At 44.8% G+C, this 17,956-nt stretch overlaps 1 protein-coding gene across 1 annotated transcript in view; it reads left to right on the forward strand.

Annotated features, from left to right (window-relative positions):
• The first annotated feature begins 2,630 nt into the window (after positions 1-2,630).
• Positions 2,631-17,956, forward strand: part of Lactb2 (lactamase beta 2) — a 33,723-nt gene continuing 18,397 nt past the window's right edge. The window contains exons 1-3 of the mRNA XM_021222331.2: positions 2,631-2,819; positions 11,855-12,018; positions 14,751-14,877. Coding sequence (XP_021077990.1) covers positions 2,698-2,819; positions 11,855-12,018; positions 14,751-14,877 — 413 coding nt within the window. The 5' untranslated portion in view covers positions 2,631-2,697. The remainder of the gene's footprint in view (positions 2,820-11,854; positions 12,019-14,750; positions 14,878-17,956) is intronic.

Consider the following 17,956-nt stretch of genomic DNA (forward strand, 5'->3'; position numbering starts at 1 on the left):
ACACAAGGAAGAGGCAGAATGGGAGCTCACACACACAAGGAAGAGGCAGAATGGGAGCTCACACACACAAGGAAGAGGCAGAATGGGAGCTCACAACTCAACACACAAGGAAGAGGCAGAATGGGAGCTCACAACTCAGCACACAAGCAGAAAGAAACTAACTCAAAATGGCAAAAGTCCTCTGGGACCTCAAGCCCAGGGACGTGCCTCCCCCAGCAAGGTCCTAATCCTTCACTAACCATCCCACCAAGTAACTGGAAGCATAGTTTCTACCATACAAAGCAGTGCTTACATAACTGTGCCAGCATGCTGATGTGCTTATTCTTTACATATAGTTCTTAGAGACCTCAAATTTTGTTCTAAATCTTTCAGCTTTTTAGGACCTCTATATCTATGGGACGTAAAACCATGCCAGGAAGTTTGAGACCTACGCAGGTTGAGACCCAGAGACTCGGTGGGCACACACCTGAGGCTTAGGCAACTTCCTGCCCCTGCCAGACTCCTGGCCTGGAACACATGCCATGCTTCTCACATAAAAGAAACGTGTCCTGTGGTCACATAGGCCCAAAGCAGAGTTCTCCATGCTAATGAGGTCCCTAGAGGCCCAGAAGGCTTCACCAGTAAGCTTCCCTTCCCAAACATTCCTCCCTGTAAAAGGTATTTAATCTCGGTCCCACTCTGAGTATGGTTTTATGCATTCATTTTCCTCCATGACAATAAACTATTTAGAACCATGAACTATCTCTTTTATCAAGATCTACCATAGTAAGCCTTGAAGAAGGCATTCAACTACAGAGACACAACTTAATTCTCCTGCAAAAGGCCTCTCTATGCTTCCAACCACAACCATTAAAAAGCCTGCCTCTGCCAGTCTGAGGACAATCACCCATGGGACAAACCAGAACTCCCCTCTCTCCTCCCCCACCCCCACCCCCGGGTTAGACACTGTTCCCAACTCTGTGGGCCCCCAAATCCGTTCTTGGCTCTTCAGTGATTCCCAGCTGTGCCTGGATGTATGTCCAAGAGTCTGAGAAACCCACAGCCCCGGCCTCATCACAGGTCCAGGGACCCCCAAACCAGTTCCAGCTTTCCCACATCTCAGACTGTGGTTTCTCACCCCTGAAGCTGTGTCTTGGTGCTTCCCTACAGCCCTGCACCCATCCCACCAGCTGTAGGCACAGTCAAACTCTCCAAGAGGCCATGCCCAGCGGACACAGGCTGACATATATCCATGCACTAGACTGCACTCAAGTAGGCATGCCATCCCATACTTCACAGAGAAAGACAGTCTTACTGGGTTCTCCCAGACTGTCCACCCAGATTTTTCTTCTGCATAGCAAATTCAGTCTTGGTTGTGTGCCTCAGCATTTGCTGGAGGAGCCATATTCCTAAAAGGAGTAGGCTAAGGTAATTAATACACCCTACATCTCTTTTGTGGTACATACTCATCATAATTTGATGGATATCATAGGATCTGTGTATTTTCTTTTAAGTAACTTATAACTCAAAATTTTAAAGTGGGAAGCAATGGTTAACACTTGCTGAGTGGAAAAGACAGAGAAAATTGCTAAACACAGAGCAATTACGTCGCTTTCACGTTGGACACTAAACCAACCTATTTCCCTTGGCAAGGGTAGGAGAGAGAGGAGATAAGCAAGTCCCTCCAATCTGCACAGATAGGACCCTGTGCTCACGCAAAACGCGTGGAAACGGCTTCGTTCTCCCAAACACCACTTTACATTCATAAAATGGGGGGAACTGTGCCTGTTAAGAATTAAGAACTACGTGGGATTTTAAAAGTAGATAATTAATGGGGTTTGGGGAGATAGATCAGTTATTAAAGCGCTTGCCTTATGACAAGCTGAGTCTGATCCCCCAGAACCTATGTAAAAATGTGGGGCATGGTGTCTCATTTTTATAATGCCTGTACTGGGGAGATGGAGACATGGGAATCTCTGGGGCTGTCAACTACTGGCCAGTCTGGCATGAGTGGCGAGTCCTCACTGGTGAAGGGTATGCACAGTTCCTGTGTCACCTGAAATTGTCAAATTGTCTTCTGGCCTCTGCAGATATGCACAGTCACTTTTTTTTTTTCTTTTTTCTTTCTTTTTACTTTTTTTTCTGTTGTTGAGGCGTAAAAAGTAACGTTCGGAGGTGGCCCTTGGCTAGACTCACACAGGTACAAGTAAGCACTGATTGCATCATTTATTGTAAAAGGTAAGCTATTCTTCAAATCACCAGCCTGCCATTCCTTTCTAGGTTGGTGACTCAGTAATTAACCCCATACCTGCCTAGCTTATGACCTTCCCGCTGCCACTTCTGGAGGTTAACTTCAATGAAATAATGTCATTCTTCTTTATGGATATGAGAAGCCACTTGGGAACAAGGCCCAGAGACACAAGAGGCTCTGCGTCAGAGCCGGCTTAGGCCAGTGTGGACGGGTCAGGCCACCTCATGCCACGGTCAAGGAGACCTCATCCCTCCCCCCACCCCACCCCCATCACTTGGCTGCCCGGCGTGCGGGCAAGTCTTAAGATAGTGGCCGCCAATCCGCTCCCGGCCAGTGAGCGAAGTCCCACGTGATCGGCGCCGGGCGCGACGTCACGTGACCGCCGCCCTGCCCTCCTCCGAGCCCGAGACCGCAGCGCGCCGAGTGACTTAGAATTTGGGCGCCTGCGGTCACCGAGGTGGATAGAGATGGCTGCCGCTCTGCAGCGCATCGAGCAGCTGTCCAGTCGGGTGGTGCGCGTGTTGGGCTGCAACCCGGGTCCCATGACCCTGCAAGGCACCAACACGTACCTGGTGGGGACCGGCAGCAGGTAAACGCCACCCCCCGAGCTCCTGCAGCTCACGCACTCGCGTGGCGGGGAGGCAGCGAGCGGCCAGGCTAGTCCCCCAGCGCGTCCCCGAGCTCTGCGGAGGACAGAGAGCGTAAGAGAAGCACAGGCTTCCCACGTCTCGCTGCCCGCAGGTGGTGACCGAGTGACTTTACCGGAGCCTGTGTGTTGGTGCACACTCGAAATCCAGTGTTTGGAATGCAGAGGCAGGAGGTCGCCCGCAGTTCGAGGCCATCCTAGTCTACATAGCCACTTTCAGGCTTGGTTGGGTCATATAACAAGGCCCTTACTCCCAGGCCCTCAAAAGTTTACGATAAGCTATTGACTGTACTGAATCCAGTCTCTTACAGTAGAGGGCAGAATTTGCTTCCAGTTCAACCCCGAGTCTAAACCCGACAGAGCATCCCAGCCTGTGGGTAGGGGAAACTAGCTCGTTTTGCTTTTTCTACTAATCGTGTATGGCAAGCATATCTTGTTTGCGTTTGAAGTCTCTATTATATTTACCCTTCCTGAGTAAAGGACATTGACAAGCATCGGGCTGTCAGGAAATAGAAGTATTCCAAGTAGACAAAAGGTTAAGCCCAGAGTGAATCAGGGTAAATACGGGACCTTTAGGCGTCCAGCACACGTAGCCGCGGAGTGCCTAACCTCAGAGTATGGTCTGAGCTGTACTTCCTCAGCCCGGGGAGTTTGCTGTATGGTTCCAGTAAACTCAACACAGCCTGCTTTTCTTCCAGGGTTAAAATAGATGGCTGGTCTCTATGAAAACTGGATGAGGAAGTTACTAAGATGAAGTTACTAAGCACGAATGTTCAATGGAATCATATATTGTACTTAAGTAATAATTTTATTTTTATAGGCTATTTGAGTAGTAAGTAATGGTAAAACAGTTAACGTGCAGATGATGCTACTCAAACTCAAGGGTGATTAGAAACAAGTATTAACTGGGTCCAAATCAGATGTTCAAGACTTGTGTCCACTGCTCCGCATCACAAAAAGGTCTTAAGATGATATATAGGTGGCACTGTATCATTGAACTCAATGGCAGTTTTATAATTCTGTTTCTGCTAACTTTGGGGCTCATTGGCCAGTCCCTCCTTGCTGACACAACATCCTCTCTAGCTGCTGTTCTCCCATTCTCCATCTTTATCAGAGTTTTGTACTTCTCTAAATGCAACGCTAACTTCATGTTATTCAGTTACAGTTGTGTGTCGTGTATGTGTGTGTGTGAGTGTGTGGCGGGCGCTCCTGCGCAAGCTCTCACACACCGTGACTGGAATATTGAAATCAGAAAAACAGGATGCGATTCTTTTCTCCCTTTGTAAATCCTGAGAATCAGACTCCTGTTGTCCGACCCTTACTGCTGAGCCCTCTCACCTGCCTAATCCTGACTTCGTGTGATAAGTAATCATGACTATCAGTTTTATTGAATTTACCTAGAAGATAAATTTTTGAGAGGGAATTTCAAGAGACGTTTCCCCGAGGTAAGAAACCCTTCCCTGAGTAGCGAGAACAGACCATGAACTCAAGTCCTAAACTGAATCGTTAAAAGGAAAAGGCAAATAGAGCGCCAAGAATCTGCCCCCCTTCCACTTCTTGACCATGCACAAAATGTGACCAGTGGCCACTTCTGCTACCCCAGTTTGAGTGGCCTGTGCCATCTCACCTTCCCTTCCATGGTGGCCTGAGTCCTCAGACTGTCACCCAGGACAGACCCTACCTTGGGTTGCTTTTGTTGGGCACTGTTACAAGGATGAAGAAGTTAACATACCACCCTAAGTTCTACACCGTTGTTCAGATAATCACCCCTGCATCCTTGATAGGCGTCACCTATTATCTGTTTATTAATAACACTCACATTTAAAACAGAAGCCCAATCTCAATCAGACCATAGCTGGTGATTTTCTTAACTCTCCTCCATTACTTGGGCTCTTCAGACTGAACCCTACTAAAGTGAAGCGCAGGCCTTCCTGAGTTGATCGTATAAACAGAACCATCACTGTATTTGAGCAGACAAAACGCCCAAACACTCCTTAACATGTCTCTCCTCCTGGCACACATCCAAGCCATCTTGGCAATGTGGCTTTGACTTCTATTAACCCATTCAGTTCTGCACTAGCCTACCGTCTGGCTTACCTGCCTCTGCTTTGTCCCTCAGGCCAGTCTCCCAAAGGTGGCCATCTTGTTCCCCCTCTGGTCCAGCCATGCCAGCCTTCCTCATGCCCCACATGAGGCATATTTCTCCCTCCAGACTTTGATTTAAGTTCTCTTCTGATTTTTCCACTTCACTCACTCTTTAGAGCTCACGTAAAATGTCAGTTCCTTGTGGAAGTTGGCCCTGACCTCTTAGACAATATTGAAATGCACTGTAGGTTTTGTGGTGTTTATCTAAACTGTGGTTTTTGGTTTTTGCTTTTGTTTTTAAGTTTAAAGTCTGTAATGTATGAAATCCACTGCCTCTCTCTACTTGGTTATCCCACCATAATGGAAGTTGAGCCAGGGTTGATTTTCATATTCCCAGCCCCAAGTCTTGGACAGCAGAAGTGGCATAGTGAATCCTTACTTAATACTTGCTTACATTTTTCTCTTAATTTTTGCTTTTGTTTGATTCTTGGAGTACTGACAGCTTTGGCTGTTCTTTGTCCTTTGTTTTGGTCAATTTGTACATGTCACAGTTCACTAAACCTGCCATTTAATATGCCCTTATTCAGTAAGTCCTTTCCAAGGTATGTAACAGCCTTCCTCTGTTCAAGAACCACGGATAGCTGAAAATTGCTGTCAAGATTACTTTGAGGACAGATTTTGTATATTATAACAGAAAAAAGGCCATAGAATTGAAACTATTTCAGTGTGGATATTACTTTGAGAACTTCGTATTTTGAGTACGGTGTTTACATGATTTGCTTCTCCCTGTCTTCCTCCAACCTCTCTCTGGTTCATGGACTCTTTTTATTTCAGTGTCATTGGTACATATATAAATATATAAACACAACCTGCTGCGTGCTTCTATGCATCCGTTTAGGACTGACCACTTACGGGGACGCGGCTCCCTGGACGGTTTGCTGATTCTTCCCAGCCCCATTGACTGCCTGTGGCTCTTTCTCTAGGGCTGCAGCCTTGTGAGGCTTCTTCCATCCATGTTAGCGTGTCACCCGCTATTGTCATTTTTCAGGTCTTGTTTAGCCTAACATATGGCTGAAATTTCATGAGAGTCGTATGTGGAAAACACTGTCTTGGAGCAGACATCCTGATTCTCTTGCTTTTACAAGTCTCCCCAGCCACCTTCCTCAGTATTCTCCAACCTTACACGTTGGGTTGTATTGTAGATGTATCAACTAGGGTTGGACACTCCGGTCAACTAACCTTTGCCTGCTTTAGAATCTTGGCTGTTTCCTCGCTTGTGACACTTGGGGTGAGGTAATTATCTCACTAACATGGTCTTTATCTATACAATGAACTATATAAGATCTTTTTCATAGGAGTATTATGCAGACACAGTGAAATCTCATTAAAAGTATTAAAAACAAAATTTAATCCTGAGGAAAGCGCATTAGGTTGGTTATAGCTCTGCTTCCTTGTAATCCATTAACTCTAAGCTCATAGTGCAAGGTGTTCCTGTTAGCCTCTATCCAAGAGTCCTTCCTTTGCTAGAACTGGTTAGGCTACGAAAACAAACAAACAAAACTCTGCAAAGGCCTGGGAGCCACTTTCTCAGCCTCCAGAGGCTGTTTTTACTCAGACTTTGATCTGCAAAAAGACAGCACAGGCATTCCAAAGATCTGTGCCCTGTGTTAACTAGAGTGTAAACCTTTTTACTAGCTCTGTTCGTTTGGTTATAACTTGCGATCACTATGATACAGTCTGGACTGTAACGTTTTAAATTCAGGGTTAGGCTGTCAGAGGTTTCAAAGCTGCTGCTTAGGAGGAGGAAAAGGCAGTGGCTTAAATGTGTAGATAAGGGACCATGATACAAGGCATGGAAAGATTCCTTTTAAAGACCTTAAGGCCTTCAGAGACCAAAAATAGTCCAAGCTAGTTAAAGAGCAGTAAGAATTTGGAATAACATTTTAAAACACACACACACACACACAAACAAACACAGACAGCCAAAAAAAATTAGAATCATGACCTAGGGGATGTTTCATGATATAGTTTTGTGTGTTTTAACTTTAGTGTAACTAAATGTACAGAGGACCAAGCATTCCACAATCCATTCCAAATGTAGAAATAAATTGATGAACTCCTCTAGCCAAACAAGCAAGCTTCCTGCCCTCCTGGGGCTCATGTTCGTATAGTGGTGAGAGTAAATTGATGTATTCCCGTATGTTATGTAAATAATGGGGGATGTCAAATTCACTGCAACCCAAGTCAAGCTCACCTCCAAACCGCCCCCTCCTGTCTTTAATGGCATACCCAGTACTCCACCTAGAAGTCTCCGAACGATTGACCGTTTACTTTTTCTGCAGGTCCTATTTCTTATGCCTTCCAAATGTCCTTTAAGCCATTGGAGGCCCTAAGTATTCACTTGGTAGGGCCATATGCTCCCTCCAGCCAGTGTGCCCATTTGCAGAGGAGTTTACAGTACACTTCTGAAGTGTATCCAGCTATCGCCTTAGTAAAGATTCGTCATAATGTCACTCTCCTCCTCCCCAATATATTTAATTGCTTATTACATTCATGTATGTACTGGTGTGTGTACCACCACATGCGTGTGGGGGTCAGAGGACAACATAAAGGAGTCAGTTTCCCCTTCTATCATGTGAGTCCAAGGATTGAACTCAGGTTCTCAGGCTCAGTTGCAAGTGCTTTTACCAGCTGAAACACTTTGCGCACCCAAGATTTTCTTTTAATTTTATTTTTTAAATTATACAAATTAAGCTCACACAAATTAGGAAACACATAATATATATACATATATATATATATATATATGTATATATATGTACACACACATTTATACACACACACACACACACACACACACGTGTGTGTGTGTGTGTGTGTGTGTGTGCGTGTGTATCAGCCCTGCTCACTCAGTCCCTGCTTGCTCTAGCTCAAAGATTTATTTAAATAAGTACACTCTTGCTGTCTTCAGACACACCAGAAAAGGGCATCAAATCTCATTACAGATGGTTGTGAACCACCATGTGGTTGCTGGGATTTGAACTCAGGACCTTCGGAAGAGCAGTCAGTGCTCTTACCCGCTGAGCCATCTCGCCAGCCCTTATGAAAACTTTCGAAATCCTTTTGGCTATATAAGAACACATGGAACTCTTGCTCCCAACTTTCTAACTAACTGTACCAGTACAAGATGTGTTTTATATTGGCTATAGATATTAGAAACAAACCCATCGAATATAATATATAGCCATTCAGTGACTATACAATTTTTCAGGGTATGTATTATGTTGTATATGCTCCTGAATATGTAAGTGTGGCAGGTACCTTACTTTTTAAGGCATGGCCTCTCACAACCTGGAACCCACCTTTTTGGCTCTGCTGTCTAGCCAGGTAAGCCCCATCATCCATCTGTCCCCTAGCTGGCCAGTGAGCACCAGGATCTGAGATCCTCCTATCTGACATCTATGGACTCCCCATTCACTCCTACATCCACCCCCACCCTCCTCCCCTTACCCCTATTTCCTCCTCCTAGCAATGGAGTTATAAGCCAAATCGCCATATGCCTGCCTTTGACATGGGTGCTGGGCATCCTGATTCAGGGCCTTGTGCTTGAAAACCAAGCATGGTACCCTCTGAAGCTCCCACCAGCTCCCCATGTACTCAATTTGAACGTCCTGAGCTAACGTTCTGTTTTTTCTTTGTTTTGGTCCCCCACAGTTACCCCTTCCAGCAGGCAGAGTTGTTTATATTCCCAAAAGAATGAAAGGCATGGCGTGTAGGAGGTAATCTGGAGACAGTTGTAGATGAATAGTGAATGGGTCATGCTGGCCAAGGCTAATCTTGCTCAGCCTAAGTAAGTGAGGTGTTGCTGTGAAGTACAAAGAGTTAAGAAGTCCGAGGTTGGGTACTGGTGGTGCACACCTTTAATTCCAGCAATCAGAAGGCTGAGGCAGGTGGATCTCTGAGTTTCAGGTCAGCCTGGTCTACACATAGAAACCCAGCTTTGAAAAACCAACAAGCAAACGCAAACAAACAAAACAACAGAAGTAAGTTTGTGAACTGGCCTTGAAGAGAATGGTATCCTTGTCCTTTCATTTCAGAAAACATAGAGAGAAGTCAGTTCTTCAGCTGCTGACGAAAGGTAACAAAAGGACACAGGCTAGCAATGGCAGCCATAGGTGTGTCTTACAGAAACAAACTGGCTCATGTGTTTCCTCCATGCTCCCTCCATCCTTCCCATCGAAGGGCACAGTGTAATAGTTTCCTGTTAGGCCAGCTGCTCAGTACTGCAGTGTCTGCATTGCCTCAGCTCTTACTGCACCTTGGGGTGATTTCTCCCCCATTGGCATCTATCCCTCCTCTGGCCTTCTTGATGATCATTCTCTCCCCACGTAGTTCCCTCCCACTCTGTAGCCACCTATGTGCATCTGGGTCTGGTGCATTGGTGTGTGCAAGGTGTGCCGTTCCCCCATTAGTCTATCTGGCTCACCCCTTATTCCTCCATCACCCCTAGATAGTTGCCCATCTACTTTCATACCTAATTAAATATTTTTATTCATTTATATTTTTATTTAAATCTAGATTCCCACATCAGAAAACGTGTTTATTGTATGATTTTGATGCCAGAGTAATAGTGATTCCCTGGAATGAGTTTGCTTGTTCCTTTCAGTTTGAGAGTCACTGATGTTAACTGTACTTGAAAAGTTTAGTAGAATTCAGCTAGCAAATATATCCATTGCTAGGCTGAAATTTCTTTGTGTAGGAATGTATCTATTTGTTGTAGTTGTAGATTAACCATGTGTGTGTGTGTGTGTGTGTGTGTGTGTTGTCTTAGTCAGGGTTTCTATTCCTATACAAACATCATAACCAAGACGCAAGTTGGAAAGAAAAGGGTTTATGCAACTTACACTTCCAAATTGCTGTTCATCACCAAAGGAGGTCAGGAAGCAGGANCTGATGCAGAGGCCATGGAAGGATGTTTCTTACTGGCTTGCTTCCCCTGGCTTGCTCAGCCTGCTTTCTTATAGAATCCAAGACTACCAGCCCAGGGATGGTGCCACCCACAATGGGCCCTCCCCTCTTGATCACCAATGGAGAAAATGCCCCGCAGCTGGATCTCATGGAGGCATTTCCTCAAAGGAAGTTCCTTTCTCTGTGATAACTACAGCTTGTGTCAAGTTGACACAAACCAGCCAGTACAGTGTTGGTTTAGTTTTGGGTTTGGTTTTTTTTTTGGGGGGGGGGGGAGTTTTTTGTTTGGTCTAGTTTGGTTTATGTTGTTCTGTCAAGTTTCAAAGTATTTCTGATGATTCTCTGGATTTTAGTAGATTCTACCTTACTCATGACGTTCATTATTTTCTTCACTTTCGTAATTGAAACTCCTTCCTCCTCTGTTGAGGATTCCCTTTTGTATTTTCTGCAGAGCTGGCGTGGCAGTCGAACATCCTTAGTTTATGGAGATTGTTCTTGCTTATCTGGTAAACAGTGGCACCTCTGCTTCCCCTGGAAGAGCAATGAAAGATGCCCTTCTTCATCTCAACTCAGGAGGGAAGGAGGCACAGTAACGGGAAAGCCCTTGGAGTGCCTGCTGCACATGCACAGATCTCCAGTCAGAGTGTCTGCTGCTCAGGAGCAGATCTCCAGCCTAACTTCCTCTGGTTTGCAGCCCTAGAGCCAGTGAAAGGGGGGGGGGGTCTTCATTCTCACACTGGAGCCTGTCATTTCCCCTAGAAAGCTAACATTTAATGATTTCTGGACTTCTCTGTTTTCTTACTGATTATTGGGGCCTTCTTTTGGCTTTCCACAGTTTGCATCTCGCTCTTCAGTCATGTCTTGGTGTTTTCGTTCAGATTTTGGGGACACAGGAGAGCACCATTTTTGTCTCTGATTTGCCATCTTTTGTAGCTGCTGCTGCTCCTTCTCCTCCTCCTTCTCCCCCTCCCCCTCCTCCTCCTCCTCCTTCCTTCCCCTTCTCCTTCCTCCTCTTTCTCCTTCTATTGCTCCCCTCCCTTTCCTTCCCCTAAACCTTTCCACATATCCATTCTTGCTATCCTTCACTAATTGTTTCAGCATGCATCTATGTATGTATACTCACCTAGGTATTCCTAAATATAACTGTTCAGTTTGTATATTGTACTTGTATGTGTGGTTTCAGGCTGCTTGGCACTGGACAGCCAATTGATGTTTTCTCCTCTGGAGAAGACCACCTCTCCGTTCCCAGCTTTCTTCGCTTGCCTGTAGTTGTTATGTTGGGTTGAATCCAACTGGCTTTCCTCATCCAGTTTTTTATGGCTGTTGGTATCATCCTTGTTCAGCCCGTGTTTGGGTGGTTATGTGGGTGAGACTTTGTGAGGGGGGTGTAGCTTCTGATGTTACTAGGACATAAATTCTCACAGGAAACTCCCATGTCCTCTGGCTCTTAGTCTTTCTGCTACGACTTCCAGTGTTCCCTGAGCCTTAAGTTTATGAGTGTTTTGTGGATGCGTTCAATTCTGATCCTTGACTTTATAACCCATTTGGAAGGCCGAGCGTATAAGGGCACATACTCTGGCATCCGTGTATCAGAGTCAATGCTGATCCTACCATTTACTGCAGAGTGGCCCTAGGCAAGTTATTTAACCTCTGAATGTAAGGACGAAAGGCCCACCTTGGAGATAGTTTCAAATGATGCTGTGTTTAATTGCTTGAGATTCCCACCGACAACCATAGTTCACATTTGCATTTAACTATAATTTCTTTCCAAGAACTTCCTTACAGTAAAATATTGCTATAAACTGGAGTAATATGTTCAAAGACAAAGTTTACTTTTTCTTTAATTTAATGCAAGTTATCTATGTAAAGGTATGCTAATGTGAACTCCAGGTTCTAATTGTGATTGTCTTCCCTGTCATTTGTAGGAGAATCCTCATTGACACCGGAGAGCCATCAATTCCAGAATATATCAGCTGTTTAAAGCAAGCCTTGGTTGAGTTTGACACAGCAATCCAAGAAATCCTGGTGACACACTGGCATTCTGATCACTCTGGAGGCATAGTAGACATTTGTAAAAACATCAATAATGGTAAGCAGAAAACCATTTAGCATGCTTGAGAAATCATTTATAATTTAAGCTTTCAACTATATTGATATTTTTTAATTGATACAACATGAATACTATCAATTTTAGCAGAGGTGACATGGGAAATTTTTCTTTCAAATCCTTTCTTCCTTCTGCCAGTGATAAAACTAAGCTTTATGCTCTGTGACAACCACAGCTTCAGCCTTTAACAGCTGTTGAGCATTTCCTGCCTGTCAGGCACTGTGCTGAACACTTCCCAAGGGTACTGGAAGGTTAATGCTGTGGTGTCTGTTCCCAAGCACATTACCTGAGTCCTTAAGGTAACTTTAAGGCAGCTGCTAAGACATGAAAATCCAAGCTATTTCTCCGTATATCAATAGTTTTCTCTCCCTGAAACCTACTTAGTACTGACATCTTTCCTATTCTTTTAAATCCTTTATTCTGCAATCACAGTTCTAGATTGAGAAAACCACTGAACAATCATTCAGGCGCCTTCTGTGTGTCAGGTACTGGGTATGGCACAAAGACAACAGCAGTGAACAAAAGCAGAGGATGCTCCCAGGAGCTTCCACACATGAACACCCACAAGCAAAGCCCCCCAGCCTGATGCCACAGATGGGAAGGTCCATACTGGACCCTGCGTTACAGATGACAGGCACCCTGGAAGTACAGTATAAAATTACCGAGAGAGAAACAGCTGTAGGTTCTATACCAAAGAACATATATTTGTATAATTACCATTCAGATAATACAAAGAAATTAGGAGAGAAATTTGACACAGCTCTGTGTAACTACTAAAATTTTAGTGCTTTTCTTGAGAAAGCTCTTGCTGTCTGCCCTCCTGGGCCTGACTGAAGCCACACAAGTGTGTGCAGACTTGTTTGGTAGGAATCCGGTTCCACGGCGCTGCTTATGCATCGCTTCTCCCCTACGTCCCAGGAGCTGCACTCTTGTCAGCGTGGCTCAGGGAATATTCAGTCCTGGCCACCTGTATTTTTTTTTTAAGCTACATGCATTTTATAGGCCGTACTTAAATGTATAATTCCCATTTATACAGTTTCTTTGGCAATACAGAGTAAATTTGAAGCAACTGATAACCGATTTTTTTCAAAACCAACCAGTTTAGGTCTGGAGATTTTACTCCGTGGTTAAGAGTGTTACCCTTGCAAAGGACAGGAGTTGGTTTATGGCTCCTGTGTCAGGCAGTTCACAACAAAGAACAGGAGTTTGGTTTACGGCACCTGTGTCAGGCAGTTTACAACCATATGTAACTCTGGCTCCAGGATCAGATGGGGTCTTGGGCATCAGACACTCCTGTGGGCACCACACACATGTGGCATACATTCATTCACACAGACACATAGCAGAAAAAACAAAATCTTTAAATTAAAAACAGTCAGGATGAACCACGCCTTTAATCACAGCACTCGGAAGGCAGAGGCAGATGGATCTCAAGTTCAAGGCCAGTCTGGTCTTCAGAGGGAGTTCTGAGACAGACAGGACTCCCCTGTCTCGGAGGAGGGGAAAAAGTCAGGATAAATGTTATTTCTCCCTCTGATCGCAGTGCCACTGCCCTAACCTTTATAAAGTCCAGTTGGATGGACTGTTGGCAGTCATCCCTTCCCCCACCCACCCCCACTCCCACAACGTATAGCTGCCATATTGACGGTCCTGTTAATACTGTCACGGATCTTACTAAAAACTCTAGAGGCCACAGCAGCCAAGTTTAACACCCACCTGCTCCCTTGTCAGCCGAGTCATCTTACCTATTCAAGTGTCTCTTCCCAGACAGGCAGCATTTTCATTAGACAAGATGGCACCTTGTCACAGCCACAGCACACACACGCTCGCTCCCAGGCCTCTCATGTAATGCTGCTCCGCTCCCTGCCAGCCCTCACCGGGTACCTACCCACTGCTCATCCCGTCAGTCATGGCTCAGCTTCTGCCCCACATCCAGCCCTCACCGGGTACCTACCCACTGCTCATCCCGTCAGTCGTGGCTCAGCTTCTGCCCCACATCCAGCCCTCACCGGGTACCTACCCACTGCTCATCCCGTCAGTCGTGGCTCAGCTTCTGCCCCATATCCAGCCCTCACTGGGTACCAACCCACTGCTCATCCCGTCAGTCACAGCTCAGCTTCTGCCCCATATCCAGTCCTCTCGTCCCAGCTAAGCTGTCTCTGCAGCTCCAGGAATATGCCCTGAGTGGAAGTTTCACTTCCCCAGCTATGTCCGACTTCTGCTTTTATCCACAGTAGCTACTGTCCTGGTTAAATGGCTGCCACTGCCGAGTGGTAAAGCATTGGGTTTCTTTCTGTCACTGAGGAGTTGTGTGTGTCAGGGTTAGTTTCTGGGAGCCCTTTGAGCACTACCAGCCAGGTGGTCTTAGTGTTAGCTGCTGCCATGACTCATCCACTGATAAGCAGGCACCAAAAGGTGCTCAGTGCTCCATCACACTGTCTCCCCGTCACCTCCCAGGGTACACAGAATAGAAATGACTAGAAAGTCACAGCAGCTTTTATGTGACCTAAAGAGGCATGGAGAAGACAACACTCTGGGAACATGTCAACTAGTTCCATTTCGGAGGTACAGTGCTTTAATCCTGTTGTCCTGTCATCCCGATGCTAGGGTTTTATGCAGCCATTGGGGGTGTCACCTGTGTGAGCGCTGGTCTCTTCAACAGATGAACCATTCAGAGTATGACAATATATTATATTTACATGTTTTGTGACTAGACACCACCTATTGCATTAAAAAACTTCGACGGAATCCTCAGAAAGAAGAAATTATAGGAAATGGAGAACAGCAATATATTTATATAGAAAACGGAGACGTGGTGAAGACTGAGGGAGCCACTCTCAGGTAACTAAACAGCTCTAACTTACAGCCTGTGTATATGTGTTATAAAGAAGGATGAAGACATGTTTGCCTGCACGTGTGAAGAATCATGGATACAGAAGAAATCTGACACGTTTAGTGCTCTCAGGGAAGAAGAAGAACGGGCTTGTTCGCAAAACCAGGAAACAAAGACCCTTCACTCTGTCTGCTCTCTTTAGTTGTTCTTGGTGTTGTTTAAATTCATACCATGGTTGAGAAATACAAACTTAAGAAGACTGGGTACAGGCGTGATTGCTCATAGACATAGGAGGCTGAGTCAGGCGTGTGCCATGAGTTCAAGGTCAGTCTCTACTACCTAATAAGTTCCAGGTTGGCTTGGTCACAGCAGAAGATCCTGTCTCAAAAAAGCAAATAATTTTAAAACTTCCTTGGGTGAATCAGGGAACTACCTGAACCTCAATGTAGGGCCTTTCCCAGTGTTCTCACTTCAGAAAAAAAAAAAAAAAAAATAAGTAAATACTCTTGGGGTTGACCTGTTTCAGAGATAAAATCTTTCCTGCTCTGATTTTTTTGAGACTGAACTAATGACAGTCCTGAGTCTCCTGTCTGGTCCCGCCTTCCGATCTCAGAGCGTCCACTGTGCTCTGCACTGGGATGGTATTCAGAATTACTTTTAAACTGTAACTGTTTCTCACCTTTACCATCTCCCTGACCTCTCATCAAACTCGGTTGGATTTTGCCCCGAAAGTATTTGTCAAGGGCAGAAAGATGCAAAGTGGTTAAAATGTTTGCTGCCAAGCTTGATGACCTGCGTTCAGTCACTCAGGCTACATAATAGAAGGAGGAACCAACTCCCAGGAGATGTCCTCCTACCTCCACAGACACCATGCCCCCACCCAGCACCCACACATAAATAAACATGTAATTATGAACAATTAAAATGAAGCACTTGCTGAAGCTATTCCTTTCCCTGTCTCCTGCTGTTACATCCTCCCTAACAGGCAGTCTCCAGCCGTTCCCCTTTCTAGTCTCCCTCTACCCGTCACTAGAACCTGTGATGATTCCCGCTAGCCACAAGATGTTTAGTTCCATGGTCTAGCCCAAAACAACATTTCTGGTCTTAACCCCATCTACCCCTCTCACAGACCCAAGAACTGTATGTAAATTCCTGTGGCATGTTCTGTCTCACCTTTGTTTAGATCTTCCCTTTCCATAGGCTTTTCTCCCTGGTAAACTATTGTTTTCCCAGTTCACCATTTACTTTGTAAGCAGAATTCCTTTCTGAGCATAATTCCTCCTTTCTCCAGCTCTCTTACAATTCTTGCTGTTTCACTAAAGCACTTTGTGTCTGTGAGTAGGTATCTTCTCAGCTCTGACAAGTCAGAGCAGTAGTTAATGCCACTTGTCACAGCTAGATAGCTTAGAAATACAATGGTTCAAATATCAAAAACGTTTCTCAGGCATATTAGGTCAAAAAAAAAAAAAAAAACTTCCTGATTTGTGAGTGGCCTTCAGGTGCTCAGCAGGAGTGGGTTGTTGCTTTGATCTTGTGATTCTACACTCCTCTGCTCTTGGCTTCCAAGGTCCACACATGTACAGCACATAGAAAAGAACAAGGAGAAAGTTTTATGTAGGAGGTTTTATGGGCCAAGCTTTCTGTTACATTAGCTATACAGTCAGTCATGTTTCTTACCTGACTGTAGAGATTCAAGGATGTGTAGCTTAACTTCGGGCCCAAGAGAAAGAAGAAATAAATAGGATTGGTAATTAGCTAGTCATCTTCTTACACAGGTGTGGTGGTTTGAATATCCTTGGCCCATGGGAAGTGGCACAAATTAGGAGATATGGCCTTTCAGGAGTGGGTGTGGCCTTGTTAGAGGAAGTTTATCACTATGGAGGCAGGGCTTTAAGGTCTCATATATATGCTCAAGAGTGCCCAGTGTGACAGTCTCCTCTTGGCTGCCTTTGGATCAAGATATAGAACCCTTAGCTCCTCCAGCACCATATCTGCATACATTCTGCCATGCTTCCCACCATGATAATAATAAACTAAACCTATGAAGCTGTAAACCAGCCCCAATTAAATGTTTGCCTTTATAAGAGTTGCCTTGGTCATGGTGTCTCTTCACAGCAATACAACCGAAACAAAGAGAACAGGCATATTCCAAATTCACCTTTGTATCCTTATGAGGTCCCTAGCACATAGGGGGCACTGAGTATCCTACAAGTAGTGTCTTTAAATAGGTAAGTGGCGCACTGTTGAACGTGAAAGGAAAATGAAACGAGTGTCCACTGAACTCTTCCAAACTTGTGTCTTCTTTGTGCCAAGGTGCCAGTGGGTTTTAAAGCTCACTGCTATAATTTATATACCAGCTAGCTTGGAGTAGATTTCTTAAAAATAACAAATATGCACACACACACAGGGAATGGACTCAGTGACATGGTATTTGCTGATCGTCTAAGATGCCTCTGGTTTTAATTCCTAGTGCAGCAGGAAAAACAAAAACAGTAGCAACAAAATACATAGCAGATAGGTAGGTAATTGATTGAATTTTCTCATAATAATAAAGGGAGATAAATATTGTCTTTTTCTCTTGCTGTGACAAACAGTATGACCAAGGCAAGTTGTAGAAGAAAACATGTGCTTCAGCTTAGAGTCCATGATGGCAGAGCAGAGGCATAGAGGCTGGGACAACAGAGAGCCTGCATCCTGGTCTGCAAACAGAAAGCAGAAATGGCTCGGCCAGTTATGTCTCCTAAGCTGAGTCTTGTTTTTGTTTTCGGAGACTGAGTTTCTCAGTGTAGCCATGGCTGTCCTGGAGCTCACTCTATAGACCAGGCTGGCCTCGAACTCACAGAGATCCCTCTGCCTGTGCCTCCCACATGCTGGGATTAAAAGTGTGAACTACCATGCCCGGCTTTTTAAAAGCCTTTATAGTTTCAATATTTAATATTAATGCTTTGGTTAATTTTCATTTTTTGGCAAAGGGGAAATTCCAGTTTGTTTCATTTTCTTAAATACTGTTATTTAAAATTGAATTTGTCAAATTCCTACAAATTCTAGAGAGATAAGTTTATTGGTTTTCTTTTTTTTTTTTTTTTT

Source organism: Mus pahari, chromosome 22 (genome assembly GCF_900095145.1).
Source record: "Mus pahari chromosome 22, PAHARI_EIJ_v1.1, whole genome shotgun sequence".
NCBI classification, from domain to species: domain Eukaryota; kingdom Metazoa; phylum Chordata; class Mammalia; order Rodentia; family Muridae; genus Mus; species Mus pahari.